A 20,558-nucleotide genomic window follows, 5' to 3' on the forward strand; every position below is an offset into this window, starting at 1 on the left:
TACTATTTTAAACTCCCCTGAATTTGGAGGCTAGACAAAGAAAGCCTGAAATGCCAGCTATTTCAGATATAAGGATTATTATGGTAAACCGGTTTGGATCATGGACATTATATGCATAATCTCAGTGTGTGTAGTGTAACTACTCTTCTACCAAAACAAGCAGTCTGTGTCACAACATCCACATTTGACAGCTGCTTGATTCAGACAAGGGAAAGAATTTTCTTCTCCTAGTTGGTGACTTGCAGTAACTAAAAAGTAAATACATTTATCAGTTTGATGAATGAGCCTATCCTGCAGCTATTCCATGTGAATTAGATTGCTTATTGTTCTACCTAATGGGTCCATCATTCTGAAGATAATCTATTGTCTCCAGCATTTCCCCTATGGTTAAGTTGGCATTCAGAAGCATTTAACAGGGAGCAGTCACAGAAGCCTAATGTGATCTTCCAATTTAAAAATACCATCAAAACCCAGTGATTAGTCACTGACCAGGCAGCATGAATAAGGAAAGGTCCACAAAGTTCTGTTCTGTAACCAAATTATCTCTTTTACTGATAATATGACTAGTGATTCAGAGGCAAGAACCAGGTCTATATATAGGTATCTATAAGAAAAAACTAAGATCTATACATATATAATTTCTTAATCTAGTACTCAGGAGATGCCCTGCATCTCCATCTTTCACAGAATATACTGAAGGAGTTAATATTAGAATGCTTCCAAATAAAACATCAACAATCTATTAACAAAACAACTCCATCCCTACTTCTTCACTGCTGCAAAGGTGGAATACTTGCCAATTAATAATAGATGTACTGTAGTCTAAGTAACCAATACAGAAAATTAGAAGGAATCAACAAAGTAACTGTGGTAGAGGCTATGGGGAAAACAGACAAATCCCACTAATTTGTTAACAAAATATTCAGAAACAATCATCCAAGAGTTTTAGGAGAACTCAAGAATGAATAAGATGAATTATTAACCTCTTTTTTAAAACCTTCTTGATGCTTAGAGTCTAAAGGTGGCAATCTCTAAAAATAAAAAGGATTCCATGGAGATTCAAACAACTCTGGCTCTGTGAGCCTGATGTACATACCAGGCAATTTAACAGAATACATCAAAAGCTAAAATAAGTAGACAACAATATGAAGGTCTGTCTGGGAAGAAGTAACGTGACTTCTGCAGAGGGAACCCCTTGGGAGCTCTGTGAATGGGTCAAGAAGCTTGTGAAGAATGGTGATTCAGCTGTCAAGCCTCTGGATTTCCAAATAGGTTCTGTCAAAATAACTCACTAAAGGCTTTTAAGAAAACTAAGGAGCTACAGTGTAAGAGGGAAGGGCCCAAAATGAATAAATGATTCTCAACCACAAAGAGGGAGAAGCGAACACACAAGCACTTCTCAGAAGACATGTCACCGCTGAAGTTCTTCAGCACCCTGGGAGTTTTGTTTTTGTGTACAGTCCACAAAAAAGGGAGAGCAACAAGGTCTGAAAGGCTGCTACGAAAGCAAAATTATTCAGAGTAATAACCTGAACACACTGAAGAACTGCCCAGGATCCTAAAGTCTGAGTAACAGGTAATAAAATGGTGAGACTCAACTGGTAAACATGTGGAAAACCATTTTAACATCAGATATAGAATGACAGCCTCTGAGGTCACAAGCAATGTCTTGGGGCTTTAACAGACACCTTCAAAAAGAACATCAGCACACCATTTGGCAAAAAATCCAAAGTCAAACACTAGGAACCACTGAAAAACAACAGAAAATCATTATGCCACTGTGCACATCCATGGTTTGCTCATATCTTGAGTAACTGTAGTTCTGATTCACTTATTGCTAAGAGGAAATCATACAATTGAAAATGGTTTGTAGTATAAGGCAGGATCAAAGGCATGGTCAATGACTGGACAACTTCTCATCAAGTAGGCTGTGACTTCTCCAGTCTGAAAAAGTAACCACATAGACAAAATGTGACTTAGGTTCTACAAAATCACAACAGGTGGGAGAGGCCAGACAGGAACCAGAAGCAAACAAAAGGACACAGAGGAACACAGACTTACAGAACTCTCTGTAGAAGGACAATTTTTAGATAAAGTTTTTAAACAGTATTAATAGAAGCTGGACAGATCAGTGGAGAAGTTACATTCACAAAACATGGGAGGCTAAAAAAGTAGCTTTTATATATATATAATTTAATTATATTTTGCAGACTTGTTCTTACAAATTTCATTTAATATCCTACCCAAGGCAAAAATTAGTAGACAAATTGTCAGAGTTTAGTAAATGATGTATGATTTATCAGGAAACTAATTAAATATACAGTAATTGCTTTTAAGCAATATTCGACTTGAAGTGTTGCAAAATCATGAAATGTCAAAGGGATTTGTGAATTACTTCTTAAGTCCATTCAGAAACCATGTTGTAAGGCCTTGAATATGACCATGTTTGCAAGCCTAAGATAGCAAACATTCAGAATAATCATAAAATAAAAAACTCCTTCTCAAAAGTTTGATCTTTGTGCACGCTAAGTTCTATTTTACCTGCAATAGGGATTAATTCCAGGCCAAAGAACTCTTGATTCTATTTCCATTACCAGTAATATATTTCATAATTCAATTGGTACATTATTAAACAAATGTTTATTTCTGCAGCCTTTATATTGTGGTTATGCCTCATGATTCAAGCTACCTCCATTGTGTTATGTGAACTCTATAAACATAAAATGAGAGATCCTGCATCACACACACACACACACACACACACACACACAAAGCTGTCACAGAAATATAGAAAACAACCATCTCTAGTTTCTTTCCTCTGCTTCATGATATTAATACTTCAGGGAAACTGAGGACATTACTCATTACAAAACAGGTCATCCCCAAAAACACTAAACCAAAGCAAAGTCAGGTTTTCTACTGATGTGTGTAAGATCCCTAATGTCCAATCAAAGCTGAGCTGAAGCATGGCATTTTCTTTAATACAAATACTATTATCTCCCTGTTACTGAGTTCCTTATAGTAATTAAACATGCAGAACCTCAATCCATGACTACTGTTCTTCTATCAACTTCGGCTGAAATGGTCCAATAGGTTTAAAAGGCTCTTCTGCACTCTGTTAGGCTCCTTCAGCACACAGACATTCCCAGATATGCTCATGCCCACAGGCAACATGATCAGATTAACCCCATTCTCACAGATCAAGCTAAGGTAAAATGTGTTTAGGTTCCAGTTTAATCCCATTCAGTGATGCAGAAGTTAACTTTTTAGTACCTGCCAGACACACTTTTTCTGTAAAACAGTAAAGTACAATGGAAATAATGATCCAGGTACCATTCAGCAGCAATGCCCTCTTGGACACATTAAGCAGGTAATGTAACATTGATTCAAATGATATAGAGGCATTAGATGATTAAAATTCAGATGACCTCCTAGTGTGTTGCAGAAAAGCTGAAGTCCAATAAAAAGTCATCTGCATTAAAAAGTATATGGATAAATTCCTTAATCCTGCAACGCACTATTGCCTTTAAAATCAAAATTAATAATACACCAATCACTACAGTAGAAGGATACAGGAACTTATGTACATGCAAATTACTACCAAGACAGTAAGTTGCTCTTACCTTGAACTAGATCTTGACTTTACATCCTCCTTTGCTGTCCTTTCACTACTAGCATCTTCATTGTAGTCCATTTTTTTCTCACATAGTTGTTTTCTCTTCTCCCACTTCTTCTGCTGATTTGAGATGCTTTCTGCTTCTCCCTGTGAGTCACTTTCTGCTCCTACCTGTGAACCTGAGGAATGTGCCAGGCACTTAGAGGAGATTGGCAGTTTTTGCTCTTCACTGCCAAAGTCTCTTTCTGCTAACAAAGCAGAAGTTTCAGGTTTTAATGTTTCCTGCGCAGGGACTGAACTGTCCAAGTTATCCACATGGTCCAGTTCCTTAGACTTCACTAATGTGTATGAAGCATTTACAACACCTCCTGCAGAATGTTTAGTCTTTAAACCTTCAACACCGTCCTCCCTGCTGTCTTCACAGCTGCCACAACACACACAGGAATTAATTAGACAGTTTGTGGTAGCTATACTGAGTTTATGGGACTCATCCACCTCCTCATTTGCTAATGGATGAGCGGATCCAGGAACACAACTAATAGCTGCTTCTGGAGTTGTGACTGGGGATTCTGAGCTAGAGGGAGACTTAGGATTGAATATTACAGTAGCAGATATTTTCATTCCCCCTGTCCTGTGAGCAATCACTTCTGCTGTTTCCGCGTCGTCACCGTACGCATCCCAGCCATTGAGGTATAACTGTGAGTCCGGACCTTCTAGACAGCTGCACGAATTTGGAACTGCAATGCCAGGCACCTGCTTTCCATCTTCAACATTGTTATTATTGCTTAAGTCACTTTCAGCATCTTTTAAAAGCAAAGTTTCCTCTGTCTGATGGCCGTTCTCATACAGCAAAGCATCTCTATATTGCAGGTTCTGTTTTGAATCGTGGCAAGGGTTATTCACCCAAGCGAAAGTATCACTTACGGAATCCAACCCAGCAAGAGCTTCTCCTGCTCCATCTAGGTCATCCATAAAAAACACTCTGTCCTCTTCATCGGTTAAGTTGTCAAGATGGTGCCGTGTTGGTGAAGCTTCTGTGCTAGAACTATTTCTTAGGGTAGGTCTGTGAGCTGGAGACTGACAGATGCTTGGAGGGGAAAGCAGAGAAGACATTTCATCTCCGACTCTGTGTACCATCCTGTTCAGCTGTTCCAGCTCCTGTTCATCATACTGCATCGAACAAGCCAGCTCAGCCTCTGTGTTCTCAGCTTTTGCTGAGAGTTCCTTGGGAGGCAAAGCTGCAGTTAAGCCTGGTGTAATGACTGAGGGTACTTCAGGATCTGCTCTAACAGGAAAATCTACGTCTTGAGAGATGCAGAGGTTACGTTCCAGTGTGTGCAGTTCATCCTCAGTTAGTGTTTGAAGTAGATCCCTGAAAATGAAGAAATACACACATCACTTGGCGTTTACAATCATAGGAAGCACTGATGTTACAGATTTTCAAAAAGCTTTTACTGTTAGTGCAGAAATCCAGAACTCGAGGGCACAGAGTACTTTCAAATGTGTAACTCAGAGTGCATTTGGCATTCATATTCAGAACACGTGAATGCTGATGCCTGAATTTGAGATTAGTCATGCAAACACAGGGTATCAAATAATAAACATGCTTGCAGTGAAGCCCCAAAATAAACCAAAACACACAGAAAAACGGAACTTTCCCCCTCCCTATCTACTTATAGTGAAAATGTCACCCACAACTAGATATGTTTGGTCATTTCAATTTTTTAATTCACAAATTTGATTTTAATTAGCAAACCAATTTGCCATCCTTCAACTAGATTCTGGAAAATATTCTGCAAAAGAGTACTGCAGAAGTTTCACAGCATTTTATATATTGTCAGATAAAAGAATTAATTAAAAATAGTAATATCTCGTATGCCATACTGCTATCTGGAATAGGGATTAGATTCACTGAAATAGGGATTAGAAGTTGGCTCTCTTCTGTCTCAAACACTTAGCTCGGTGTTCTGTTTTGGCTGGGATAGAGTTAATTTTCTTCACAGTGGCTACTATGGGGCTGTGCTTTGGATCTGTGATGAGAACAGTCTGCTAAGCCAGGGATGGCTTTGTTATTGCTGAGCAGGGCTCACAGAGAGCCAAGGCCTTTCTGCTTCTTGTGCCGCTCCTCCAGCGAGGAGGCCTGGGGTGCACAAGGAACTGGGAGGGGACACAGCTGGAACAGCTGACACAAGGACATCCCAGACCACGTGGCATCATGCTCAGTATATAAAGCTGAGGGAAGAAGGAGGAAGGGGGGATGTTTGGAGCGATTGGTGTTTGTCTTCCCAAGTCATCAATATGTGTGATGGAACCCTGCTGTCCTGGGGATGGCTGAGCACCTGCCTGCCCATGGGAACTGATGAATTAATTCCTTGTTCTGCTTTGCTTGTGCACGTGGCTTTTGCTTTACCCATTAAATTGTTTTCATCTCAACCCATGAGTTTTCTCACTTTCACTCTTCTGTTTCTCTCCCCAAGCCCACTGGAGGGGTGAGTGGTTGCGTGGGGCTGCGCTGGGGTTAAACCACAACTCATTAAGGAGTTAAGCTTCTGCATGATGGTAAGAATCAGGCAGGTCTAGAAGCAAACATTTAGCTACTTAGTAAACTGTGTTTTCAAGAGACATGCAGCATCTCCAGTGTTACCAAGTGTCCTCAGTATTGCAGTTTAGGGCTATGAACACCTGAAAATAAAGTGTTATAAGTGCTTTATAACTTCCAAACAAATCCAAAGACACAGCAGCACCTAATTTTATATCTGAGTTTCATTTATGCTATCCTTCTCGATAAGAAGCCACATATAAATGTATCCTCTGTCAAGAACTGCTGTCAACATTTTCAGAGACCAGTAAGTATATTTTAGCATAAATGAATGGGTGGGAAAAGCAAGACCTGCTCAACAGAGGGTAGGAGTCCATTATTCCTCATGTGTTTGGGAATCATTGCTAGCAGGTGACATACAGCTGGCACCACAATAATAATAATAATAACGATAATATGCACATTTTAGAAGAATTCAGTCTAAACAAGAGGACCAGAAAACCTGAAAGAAACATTCAGCACATCTCACATCTTGATTTCCAGTCAATGGTTTGCATTCTTAATTTGTTAACTCAAAGACCAGCTCCTGCTCATCATACAATTTTTTTTTGCAAGTTTTTTTTTGCAAGTACCCTCAGTTTTTCAAACAGCTCAAAAAACACATCACTAGTATTTGACGTGTATCAGCAATCTAAAAAAAAAATCTAACAGTGTAGATAAGCAAGCTTACGTCAGAATAAATTTGTGGTTATGTACATTCCACACAATTAACATACTTGGTTTTTAAATCTTGCTTTAAGACTATTATGAAAAAAAATTCTAAGTCTCCAGAAGGAATACCTTATAAGAACAATTGCACCATCAAATCTTCTCAAAAAAACCCCATTTACCTAACAAAGCTATAAACCAGTATTGCTATCTGGCACACTAGAACATTTTAAATACCTATACATTCCTTTCTTTTGTCTAAACAATATATAGTGATATCATCTTATTACTCAGATCTTGTATTTAAACAGTAATCAGTGTCTGTAAGAGAGTAAGCACTTTAACATCGTCTTAAAAACAAACTGACAGAGAATGGTTTAAGGTCAGCATGAAAATAGCAGCAATACAATTGTTTATTTTTGAGGTAACTATACAACAGAATGAATAAAAATATAGAATAACATGATTGTTGCCATGAAGCTTTGTGCTATGAATTTTCACTTTGTTAGTTTTTACAGAAACACTGTGGTGTAGGATTCTTTAAGCATAAACAAGGTAATGTAGGGTTTTAAAAACAGTTGGGATTTTAAATTTAAAAAAAGTGCAACAAACAAGTAAGCACACAAATGTAACAGGGAAGGGGTTAAGCTTGTCCCTCACCTATGCAATGATGCTAAAAATATCAGATAGCTTGGGCCAGGCCAAGGTTCATGAAGTAGAGATGCCTGGCTCTGATCACAGATCCTAAGGAAGAGCAAAAGCACAGGACAGACACACAGTAATGCCTGCTGAGTGAGTGCATCCTACTGGCTGCCAGCAGCCTGTAGCTCAGGGATTTCTGAACCAAGGTGGCATCCTTGTGTTCAGCAATCCTCAGAGAACTCTGCTTGCACGGGTTAGAAGGTGAGTCTCAGGAACTGACCAACAGTCAGCTGCTTAAACATCAGCTACACCACAGTCACACCCCCTTCTCAAAACATGAGGTGAGAATGAGCAACTTTTACAAACGCAGACTATACAAGCAACAGTCAAAGGAATCTGCTTTCCACCCAAGCTCATCAGCATAACTGGGAATAATGAAATGGGTCCAGAAACATCTAAGATTGAATCTTCTGACTTTCAGCATCTAGTCTGGGGTTCTGTTCAGTCTCCAGGACACCACGTGGCAACACCCAGGATTCCTGTGTGCCCAGAGCTGCTCTGCTTCCTCTTGAAAGGTTGCTTAGACCTACCCAACACAGGTTTCACACATTCATTATAAAATAAGCCCTGGAAACACATATTTATACTGGCTGGATTCACTGGCTTGAATGATGAACTCTATTTCTGCCAATAACACCATCTCAAAATTTAAAATTATTTGTGTGCAGTTTTCAGGATAGTAGATAAAGCCTGATTAAAATAATAATCATCATCAGTGAAATCAGCTGACAGTCCTTTTTAGGTGAATCAGATACACACTGCCTGCAAGGGTAACATAACCACTTGATTTATATGTGGTAGTCTAGTAGCCCTGAAATTTCAGTAGAGAAGTAATCCTGCTTTAAATTCAAAGGAAATATACTCATTTTCCCAATTCAAACACTGGAAACTTTGCTGTTAACAAATACAGGTTGCTCTAAAAGAGGTTCAGGCAATTATCTTCACTGCTCTGGTTAAAAAATTCCCTAGATTCACCAGCCAGTTTTAAAGGTGACAAATGTTTGATTAACAGTTACCTTTTAGATACACTATATATTTGTTTATACAGGATTCACTGTCAGCTTTAGGAACATGCCCTATTTTAAAATGCCTGTGTAGATATTGAGAACAAAAAAAATGCCATCCAGTAATACAGAAGGAAACTTGAAATCTCACTAAAATACTAAACATCAGGCATGACTAGTAAATTTTAAGTTTAACTAAACTGTAGCTATTTCAACAGTTCTTTTCCTTTCTGCTTCTGCTGAAGCACCTTTAACTCTTTGTGCTCATAAGCAAAAAACAGAATTTCTCCCTCTGCTTTCATTATTCAGAAGCCACAGGTAAAATGAGCTTCTGCAATCCACCCTGACAGCAGCAGTGTGCTTTCTTCTCAAAGAGGCTTTAGAAAACACTGAATTTAAAATAGTGCATGTTGAGGTTTCACCTGCTTTTACTCTTTTTGGCATTGTATCACAGGAAGGCAATTCAGCTTTCAAAACATGAGGAACATTTTTCTTTCAGTGGTTACAGCTACTGGCAGAAAAACAAAGCAAGTTCTTCAGACGTGCTCTGCTTGTTACAAGTAGTAGTAGAAATTTACTTTGCCTGTTGCAAAACCAATCAACATATTTTACTCTACTGCCAATATCCAGGGTGCAGAAATTACTTCTTCAAAGATCTGAGGCCAGATGTCCATTTAAAGACAAATTTGTCTAAACAGAGGACAGGGCCACAACACCCCTGATCTTGTGCATTCCTCAAGCCTCCTCCATTAACTTTTCTCCTATTCTGACTAGAATTTTAAATTGTCTTGTTTCCAGAGAACAGCATCCTTGCTATTGCCAGCCTGTGCTTCAGTTCATGCTCTGAGCAGAGCCGTCTTTATGGAGCTGCCACTGTAAGAGCACGATTGCAGAGAGAGGGAATGGCACGTGCCCCCTCCTGCTTCTGCACACCAAAGCCCGCAGATCTGTTCAGATAAATCAGCGCTGAGAAACCCAAACTGATATATAACAAATAGCACCGGTACTCCTTTACTGAAGAAGTTTTAAATCAAACAAAAGTTTTGAACACATCCACCCTGGAAAACCTAAACAGTTTCCCTCCAGTCCCTGCCCACACTTGAACACAAATTTCACACTGCCCCCACCGAATCGTTTAACGCACCGACAGGGTGCAGGCTGCATTGGATTTCTTGTCAGTGATACAGAAAGGCCTCGATGTGCTTAAAATGGTATGATCCTCTGATTCTGCACCACTTGATCTGCAGTCTGCTTGATTCTGCACCACTAAAATCCATTGGGGCCCTGCCTTCACTTGCAATGGTCCAGAAAGAAGCACCAGGCAAGCAAAGAGCTCTGAAATAGGGCAGAACTAAGGAGTACTGCAAAATTCCCTCTGAAAATCTCTGTAAAGCAGCCTCACGTGTATATTTGGTATAGATAATACTTTATCACAAGAATGTTCAGTGTCACAGGCATTTAAGTTAGATATCTAAGCATATACCAGATGATATGCTTTGTAATTCCTAAGCAGATTGCAATAGTTTTGCAGAAATGGTTCAAATGTCTCCATTTTGAAGGAAGAGAGATAACACTACTATATAATTACGTATTGGTACATGGATAAAATACCAACGCTAACGTCTCACATCCAAAATAAAGTCAACACAAGCACCTGGCTTAGATATTAATTAAAACATTCAAAGCTGTAATTTGCTGCTCGACCTTACGAAAATCTAAGCAAGAACCCTTACTGCTTTTGCTCAGAGAGTCTCAATAATTTCTATTGTTTTCAAAGTTATCAGCCACCAATAGGAAACAAAAGTTTTCCTAGTTAATAGGTATTTTTCTCCACTAGTTCTGATTTAATTATGTGGATTCACATAATTAACTACAGTACTTATCTTTGCCTTACGGATATTTTAGGATAATACAGTTTAAAATTAATTACCTGTAATCCTACAAAATAATCAGCTGTGTATTTGATGTTACTCCTTGAGTTAAAATACTGAGGTGGCTAAAACGCTGTAGAACTTTGCAGAGAAATTCACTGGGATGTGATCATATTCTGCAGTAAGCTGTTCTATGTTCTTGCAACAGGCACACAACTGCAGTACAAGATGCAAATATTTTAACAGAAGACTATTGAATCTATTTTCATGCCTTAAACTACTGGTGATGGAGACTGGAGAAAGACTCCAGCAAAAAACACTTCTTTTCTGGGGAGCAAAAATATTGATACCAAGTACCTTGTTCCATCTTCCTTTAAAGGTTTCTGTGAACATTCTCACAGAGTAGGAATTGTAGCCTGATGAGTTAAAAAAAAATCTGTGACAAGAAAAAAATAAATCTAGACAGCTCAGGTACTTTTCAAAGTAATTGAATTACCCTATATGAACAGCACACTAATTTGTATCTCATTTGTTACCTTCATTCAGGAATATTACTAAAGGAATATAGTTATATATATATATATATTGCTTTTTGAGCTCAGTTCTTGCCAATATTTGAGCTCCTGCAATTCAGAGACTGCCAGAGATGGAATTTCTCATTACTTCTTGCTTGAATTTTCGCTCTGATAGATGCTATCTCACTAAGAACACTTTGTAAACTTTGTCTCCTAGACAACTGAAATCACATTTCTTAATGTTCCCTTGACAGATTAAATATAAGTCTTAAAGTATATCAGAACTTTTCCCAAAACTGAATATGAAAGAACCTTTTCATTTTTTAAAGTTTGCACTGAAAATTGCAGTTATTGAACAAACAAGCATTTTACTAATCTCTTTTCAACCCCAGAACTAAGTTCACAGTAACTGAAAATTAAATGGACAGAGCAATAAACTGACTTCATTGATTTTCATTTTCCATGCTGTGAAATACAAGGAGTAAGCAGAAAGTAGAGATTAGAAGTATATTAGCTTTTACATATCCTTTTGGCTTTAGTCACTCAGTGGAATGCTGGTGAAAATATCTGTGATAGCCATATATTGGGAATAGGGTATTTTATTGTAAATTTCATGGACTTTTTAAGCTTTGGTATGAATAAAGTCCTTTGCCCTTCTAATGTAGGTTTTGCTCCTCAATTAACATTGCTGTGCTTTACTCAATGTTTTATAAAATCCTAATCACTCAAAACCCCCCAACAAACCACACATGTTGATTGGTCTATTTTAATTCTCAGATTTCAATATGAATATCAATAATGTACCTAAAAATAAGACTGCTAGACAGAAATACTAGGAAATCTTCAAGGGACACAAGAGGATGTGGTGTAGATACTCGACAAAGTGAACTTCACAAACAGGTCCCCTCTGAATCACCCCTGACAGAGTTTACATTCTCCCTCAGGAGATGCTTCACCTCGAATGGAGGAGAGGAGATTAATCTGGATTAACTATAAGAAAACTATTCTTACATCAATCTGTCACTGTGATACCCAGGGAAGGCAATAAACAGGTGAAAACTGGACACAAAAACCCCAAACCCTGTCAAATTATCTTGGCAGACTTCTAGGAACAAAATTTGCAGTTGGAACATAAATTTGAATTTTAAGAAAATAACAGGGTTTACGGATTTAAAAAACTTTTTTTAACACCCAAAGGGTGAATATAAAAAAACAGGATGTAGAGATCCTTTAAAGATTCAGCTTGATTTCTCCAAAGTAGAAATCTTCTGAAGATTTCTGAAGACCTCAGCTAAGAAAAAAATATTTTAATACTCCTTGTACTTGAGCCAGAGCCCACATCTCCATTGGTAACCAAGACTGAAGTACTGTGGAAAAAGGTATATATAAAGTGATCCATCCTGTAAAAACAGAACCACAAAATGAAAAACTGATAGCTGTTTCTATTAGGTTAAGAACTATCTCAGTATTGCATCACAACATAATGAGAAAATGTAATAAGCCGAGCTAATAGTAACGCTGATGCTAATTAGAAACAGAATCTCCCAAAAATAAACTGTAACTTTACTATTTCAGGCATCATCCAACCATGAGAAGATTTGAAATGCAATAAAGTGATACTCAGGAAAAAAGAAACTATCATAGAGATTAAAAGTTCAGAAAACTCCTGTGAAGTGAAAAACTGCATTTAGTTATTTCACGGGTGTATCAGGCTGATGAGAGGAAAATGCAGTCTGTGGTTAACACAGCAAACAAATACCCTTTTCTAAGCATTTATGAGTTCTTTTTCAGGCCTCTGATTTTCAATTCAGTTACAACTATCTTTTATTACTTGCCTTATTTTTCTTAGCAAAGTGTGAAAAGGTCTGAAGAGTTCAGACATATCTTCTGGTTTATGGTCCAGGTTTAATGGTCCCTCAGAGTAGACAACAAGGCCACTGTAATTCAAACACATGCATGAACACACAAGAAAATGAGAATTTCATTACACAGAGCAACAACTGAATAAAGTCAGAAAAGCAACTGTACATAAACATTAGAACTATATTTAACTTACATCTTGTTATCCTATTCTTGTCCTATTCACCCACAGTTAGAATTAATTGGTAACAGGGAAAAGATTCCTTCCCCTCTGTCCATCCCTCCTTCCACATGGGAGAAAAAGCAATGAAAGAACATTTCATTGCTGCAGCTGGCTGATTAAAAAAAAAGCCCAAAAGAAACCTATTATCAAGTAAGTTGGGGAAAGTCCACTGATTTGAGAGACTTAAATGGCTTTTCCTTTCCAGTCTAAAAAACTCCTAGGCAAGATAGCTGACTCCTCAGCTCCTATTGTTCTACCTCTAAGGTAAATACAACCTGGTATTGACATACGACAAAAAAAGAAAACAGATCTCCCAAATCACATAAAACACATTTTGATAACACCATGCTTCTAAATCAACTCAGCTCTTGTAGAAATCTCCCTGGAAAGGTTAGTTCACAATCCTGAGAGCCTCCATGTATTTCACTGCAGATATCTGAATGGCTCCTCTTGACCAAATCACTACTGCCCAAACCAGTCTGTGTGTCAGGGATTAAAAAAAATTCACCTTCTTCACCATATCTGCTGCATCGTAACAAACTATCTGTGAGAGTGGATTCTGCCCACATTAGGAACCACTCTACTTAGAACTGTTTAATCCTCTGCCCACTGCAAAACCAACGTATGTTTCTCACAGGCAAACGGATCACACATTCTAACACTCAAGATTACACAGGTTTTCTTTTCCCCAGGCCATTTTCCTCTTCCTGCCCTTGGAGTCAGTGCTCTGTTACTCAAATGTATGTTCCTTTTCTTAAACTCAAATTATATGTTGCTTCAGCAAGCTATCCAGCATCCAAATCATCCAGAGTAACAAGGGATCCTTGGCTGACAAGACTGTCAAAGTCTTTTTGCTCCTCAGTCGTTCCCTGTGCGACCATCAAAGACAGCAGCACAGCTGATGTCACAAGTTATGTGAACTCCACTGAAGTATTAAAAAAAAAAATACCAGGGAACTAGGGTTTTGAGGGGGAGGAAGAAGAGATGAGAGAGAGGAAAGTTGCTTCTTTTGTAAGTCATCCTTTTTTTTGGTGGCTTAAGATCAATTATCCTGTTACTAGGGATACTTTTTTTTTTTCTATGCTTCCAGGCTTCAGCAAGCAGGTTGCCATGAAGTGATGCAGTTATTGCTGACTCATGTCTTATGTTCTGCCTAAACAAATATTACTGCTTTGCTCAGTGGAAGCTTGAGGCTGCTCTCACCTAACTCCTACCTGATGCAAAGTCACTGTTCCTTTGCCCTTCCATAGAGCTTAACTCTCAGAAGAAATTAAAAAAGATAGAAGTGGGCTACAGCAATACAAAATAAAAAAAGGTTATGAAATGGTTTCTGTACAAGTATAAGATTTGAAAGAGTTCTGAATATAGCTGTAGCATGGAAAGAACTAAAAATTGTGAAAAAGCGTGTCTTTATATTTCCTCCGAGGTTCAAAACCACTGACACCTGTTGGGATAACAGACAACATGCATTGTATAACAGGAATGTGATAAACTGATGTCTGAAATGAAACCTTAGACAAAAATGGCCCTGAAAAGTATTTCTTAAAAGACTGAGTGGATCCAGCACTTCTCCTTGCCCAGATCCTTCCTTCTCATGAGGACACAGAGCCACAGCCTGACAACTGTGCACTGCATCCATTTCGGATTTAAAGGTTTCTCCATTCACAGTCCAAATAAAAGGTTTAAGTTTCTTCCAAACAGCACTGTATTTGGATGGTGCAGCTTTGCTCTGAAACTTCACATGGTAGTGATTTATTTGACTGATTTTCAAACGACTGGACAATTAGGAGCAGTTAAACTTTTCCTCTTCTCCTTCTCTATCCTTCTTTGTACTTTGGGATAGACACGGTCTGTTTTCCAGAGAGCCGTTGGTTTTCCATTTAGTCATGATGTATTCCTCTTCACTGTCTCTTGCAACAGCTTCAAATTGAGTTCTCACATTCCTGTTGTCTTTCAGTAATCATATTATTACTGTTATCATTTTTAGAATGACAGTTACAGACAATATCCTATTTAACAGGAAAAACAAGCCATGGGGATTTCCTGAAGAGAAGTGTATTACACTCGGGATTTGAGGTTTCTTACTCTCCTCAATTATACTACTTATATTAGCTAACTTTAAAACATTCACAATGGTAAAATATTAAAAATGCACTGGTTTTACTCCAGAGAAGTTGCTGTCTTAGTAAATCATGAGGACTCATTAGGAAAAATGCATCTGCTTTGTTCAATGCTGCAAAAACTTCACGAAGCAAAAACGCTGTTACAATTTAGCTGTCTTGAGTGGTCAAAACAGGACACAAATCTACACAAAAGTTACACGTGTTAATACTTTCCTTGAGGAGAATTAAGCCTAACTCAGTGGTTCCGATGCATAGTGGATAATTTCTTTTGAACCCAGAGTCATTGAGAAAACACACAAATCTTACTGAATACTTCTGGTTTTGAAGACTTGTATCCTTCAGTCATACCATTTTTGAGTGACACAAAGTATGTGCTTTCAAAAAATACTTCTAAGAACATGACATTCCAAAGACTAATGTTCCTAATTTTTAAATTTTGCTGGAGGATGTCTGATCAATTGTTCCCGCTTTCTATATTTAGAGATCTAACATTTTTTTTTGTCCTGATATTCTACATGAAACTGGTAATCATTTGTACTAATTTATAACATAACCCTCCTCTTTAACTTTTTTTAAAGAAAGTACAAGCAAACTCAGATGAAAGAAAATATGTCAAAATTTCGAATGCTTTCTTTCAAATCTTCAATAAACCTTTAAATAAGGCAGAATGGAGAGTAGTTAAAAAATCACTTACCATACAATGGCTAATCTTGGAATTGTAAACATTAAAGCTGGTTCATAGTCATCTATCATATCTTGAGTGAGGTATCCAAGCCTTAAGGCTCTAAGCAGAAGAATAAAATGATTTAGTAAGAGATCAAACTCTTGAAGAATACATTTCACTAGGAAAAAAAATTGAAAAAATTGTTATAAGCCAAGCCAAACTGACAGTAGTTAACTTCTGAACTATTTTTGTACACTCTAAACTTTGTATATTACTGACTGCTTTAGTCTTACTTTAAAAAAATAGCCTATGACAAAAAATTAATGTAAGAAAAAAATCCCCTTAAATACTTAAAGTTTTACAGAAACCCAACCCCAAATTTATTTTTACGCCATATTCCTTTTTTTTACCATTTCAAGTCAAGCTTCAGCCTGTTGCTGAAAACCACTACTGATAGTTTTTCAACTAAAGGAAAGACTTTTGAAATAATGGGAAATAGGAGAAAATATTTGGTTTAATTTTCAAATACAAACTGCTCTAATCACCTAGTCCAACCCCGCCAAAACTACAAAGCAAACACTCAACACAGTTCTACACAGTGACTGTTACTGAAGTCTCAGGATTTACTGTGGGTTCAATCCCCTGGGGACATTCACTTAGGAGCTGACTCACTGCTTCTTGTGGGTCCCTTCCAATTTAGAATATTCTCTGATTCTAATATTTGGGGGAAACTTTGTTGTCCTCGATTAGCTTCTCAAATGTCTTAAGCCCCTTCTAGACTAAACCTCAGTTTGATTCGAATTTTTACTTGGCTACGTTTTCCAGGTTTCTTCACAATTTCCCAATTTCCTCAAATTTCCTAACATCCTCAAATTTCCTCTCTGATTTGTCCATATCAGTGCTTAAGGTAACACTCAAAACCACACACTAGCCCTGTTTTTGGTCCCCAAAAGAATAGAAATAACTTTTTCTTATTCCTTGTCAGCACTCATCTGGCCAATACTGCTGGTGGCGAGCAGAACACAACATAGAGCCAGCCCTGCTTGGTACCAACAGCAGATGGACACACCAGGGTGTGGCCCACTCTCATGCCCTGTTCCTTCCTACAGTCCATTGTCAGATTGCCTGAAATTGCAAATGAAAACCCCACCTTTTTCCTCTTAGTGGGCAAATAGAGAATCACAGAACAGTAAGGGTTGGAAGGCACCTCTGAAGATCATCCAGTGCAACTCCTTGTCAAGGCAGGCTCACCCAGAGCAGGTGACACAGGAACATGTCCAGGTAGGTTTGGAATGCCTCCAGAAAGGGAGACTCCATGACCTCCCTGGGCAGCCTGTTCCAGTGTTCTGCCACCTTAAAAGTAAAAAAATTCTTCCTCATGTTGAGGCGGAACATCCTGTGTTTTAGTTTATGGTCATTGCTCCTTGTCTTGTCCCTGGGCATCACCAAAAAGAGCCTGGCACCATCCTCTTGACACCCCACTTTCAGACATTTAGAGGTATTGGTGAGTTCCTCTCTCAGTCTTCTCCAAACTCAACAGGCCCAGCTCCTGCAGTCCCTCCTCATAGGAGAGATGCTCCAGACCTCTCATCGTCTCTGTGGCCCTCCATTGGCCGTGTATATGTAGAAGCTCAGTGTGTGTATATGGAGTAGCTCTCTGATTGATGGAAGGTAATTCCTCCTACTTGTGACCTTCTTTGAATTGCAAACCTGTCTCTTAAAGTGCCTGAAACACCTCTGATCCTGCTGTCACCTACAGATAGTGGCAGTCTGCTCTGTCCTTCACTCCTTAAGGAAAGGGTTGACCACACCAGACCCAGGGCCAGCTTCGCAAGTTCTCCTCATGTGACAGTAAAACACACTTATTCCAAGGGTGTTCTACACTCAACTGGTGTCTAATAATTCCCCTCAGAATAAGGTTCACTAGTTTCCTCTTAAGAACAGTGTTGCACTGTTCAAAATCCCACTAAAGCTGAGTATTTCACCTGCTGTTCCCCTCTACTGCCCACCTGCTAGGTTAGTTAATCTGTCACAGGAGGGAAGAAAAAAACAATTGTTCAACAGAGCACATTTCAAATTCACACTTTTCTTTGCACCTTATGCTTCTAAAAGAACTTATGAATTTCATTTTTTTCATCATCTCTTCATGCATATAGAGTCAAGCTCCAGACCTGTAAGACTTTAAAGAGCTTTTACCGGTTCTTTATGATAATCACCAGAGGTTAACAATTACTTGAATCACCTCCCCATGTATTCTTGCATGAAATACCATCAAGTCTTGATGCCTTAAAAAGCTCTAGCTTATGTACATATCTATAACTAGGCATATGAATATGAACAATATGAATATTTTTATTGTTGGATTATTATTTTTGTGTTGTTTTTTTTTTAATCTAGAAAACAAAAAAAGCACAGGCTCATGCCTGGCAAGCATCCTTAATACTTTTTAACTTTGTACTTGGATACTTACTAGAAAACCAAAATACCAAGTGTTTTGTTTTTCTTCAAGATTACAATAAAAGTATTTCTATAAAAGCTCAGATAGATCCAGTCCTTAACTTACCTCTCCACAGTTTCACAGAACAGTACGATTACCTCTTGCTGGACATAATATTCTTTTGGAGACTTCACAGGTACCATGGCTGATACATAACTACATAGAAGATAAAGTAACACACTGCTGTTTTACATGCCTTAACAAATAAGATTAGAAATAAACCCAAACCTAGGACAAATCTTGTTAGAAACGTAACCTTTCCTGCACTATTTTGTATTTATTTTGACAGCACTCACTATGGAAATTGTACAGTGTAAGAATCTATAAGAAATACAGCCAAATTTCTTATTGCAGACTGAGGCAGTGGAACTCAGTAGTAACTCAGCAACAGAATTACACACATTTAGCTATCAGAGCTCTCTACTGTGGGGCACAGGGAGGTTGGTCCTAGAAGGATCTTTACTGCCACATCTTGAAGAGTGAGTAGTTTACTCTGCATTTCCTTAAGAAACTGAGTAAACCAAACATTTTATCTCCAAAGTTTTTACCTGAAATCAGATAAGTGAAACTTCAGTTCCCCAGAGGAGACAATTTATGACACTTAAGGTTTGGCCTCATTTCTATGTGCAGTTACCTGCAGAAGCACTAATTCAACAAGGTAAGAAACACTGGTAAAAGCTAAGTGGGTTTCTGTCACTTTACTACTTAACTGTATTCTGCAGATGAACCAATTAACACAGAAAGAGAAGAAGTTGTTTGCAAAACAATTGTAAAGAAAAATGCTAAATTCATAGAGTTGGTACTGACAGGCCAGAAACTGCACAGGTACTCCCAAGAACCAGTTACTGATTGTCTCAGTAACACTCAAAACCACACTTAAGAGCACTTTTTGAGGCAATGTTTTCAATTAAAATGTTTTTCAGTGTAACAGAATAATAAGGTTTTTCCTAACCAGAAAAAGAGTGCTTACCTGAATAAAATAATTCAGGGGAATATGTGTATTGAGGAAGGGCACAGGGTAATGGGAGACAAGACAAGTTATTCCCAAGAAAATTTAAAAGACTACTCAGTTCTAAGAAACATGTTATGCTGAAGTCAGGAATGACTGTATTATATTAGGTCCATAAATTATCTTGCCCATGATCTTGTCCATGGTCAGCACCACAAGCATCTAACAAACACAGAGGTAAGTTGGCTTAAACTGAAGGACAACACCAGACTTGGTCAATGTGACCTTTGATGCAAAAAGCAGTTACTTTTCTCACCCCAAAAGCAGTTATTTTTATTTTTGCTGTAAACCTCCAAGTCATTTTTCAATCTCAAGTTTTCAAATCAATGAGTTCCTGTGTTTAATTATGGCTTAAGTAAAAGCACTTCCTTCAGCAGAATTCAATTTGCCTTGTTAAATTCGGTGGGTGCATCTTGCCTGTATCTCTAAGCACAAGAGAACAAAACCTCAGTCTCTAGAATATTTGTTATCATTCTTTTCTTTTTCAACATCTCGTATTTGTTTCCTTTGCTACGACAAAGAAAACATTAAGAAAAGAGATTTATGGTTTTCTTTTGTGTCTTGGAAATTCTCCCTCGAATGCCATATGCCAGTATGCAAATTGAAGATTATAGTTTAGCTGGAGAGAGCAAATGTTGATTGCTAAAAAAGCTATTTAGTTTTCTTTTCATTATTGCTACACTGAAAGGAAAAAATCTAACAATACAACAAATTACTAAAGAATTCAAATACCATGATAAAAAAATTATACTTTTTCCATTAAGCAGAAACAGAACAAAACAGCCTACTTCCAAAAACCAACAAGCTGCAGAGGCCAAGCCAATGCTCACAACCCACTTACTTCAGCTCTTTTACCTTAATTCAAACTCAGCAAAAAGGACATCAAAATGCTTGAGTGAGTCTTTCATTTTTTCTGTGTAGAGGTTCAAATCCCTTAAGGCCTGGTCCCGAATGATGTTTCTGACTTCCTCTAGGCTGCGGGTCAGATCCTTGGCCAACGGCCTCATAGCCATACTCTCAATTTCACGATTCATGATAATCGAACCAGCAGCCAAACACTGTGAAATATATGAGGAGATAAAAATATTCGTGTTTACAAAGTTCCTTTTGTATTTAAAAACAAAGCACGAGATGTTCCATTTAATACTTTGAACAAGGGCAGTAATTGGCCCCAGTTGGTTGCAAATTATTTAACAAGTGAAAGATTTAAGACTGGTATGTCAGGAG

The 20,558-nt window shown here is 38.1% G+C and overlaps 1 protein-coding gene across 5 annotated transcripts in view; it reads right to left on the reverse strand.

Annotated features, from left to right (window-relative positions):
• ZFYVE28 (zinc finger FYVE-type containing 28) overlaps positions 1-20,558 on the reverse strand; it is a 150,520-nt gene that overhangs the window by 39,221 nt on the left and 90,741 nt on the right. For 4 of the 5 annotated variants that reach the window (XM_027889064.1, XM_027889063.1, XM_027889062.1 and 1 more), the window contains exons 4-8: positions 20,187-20,389; positions 18,389-18,478; positions 15,856-15,945; positions 12,791-12,892; positions 3,624-4,988 (exon numbers count right to left, since the gene is read on the reverse strand). In XM_027889064.1, the coding sequence (XP_027744865.1) occupies positions 3,624-4,988; positions 12,791-12,892; positions 15,856-15,945; positions 18,389-18,478; positions 20,187-20,389 (1,850 nt within the window). Of the gene's footprint in view, positions 1-3,623; positions 4,989-12,790; positions 12,893-15,855; positions 15,946-18,388; positions 18,479-20,186; positions 20,390-20,558 lie in introns of those variants that run through there. The other variant, XM_027889066.1, reaches the window with a different exon arrangement.

Source organism: Empidonax traillii, unplaced genomic scaffold, assembly GCF_003031625.1.
Source record: "Empidonax traillii isolate 1590-97213 ecotype Southwest subspecies unplaced genomic scaffold, ASM303162v1 scaffold250:size724861, whole genome shotgun sequence".
NCBI lineage: Eukaryota > Metazoa > Chordata > Aves > Passeriformes > Tyrannidae > Empidonax > Empidonax traillii.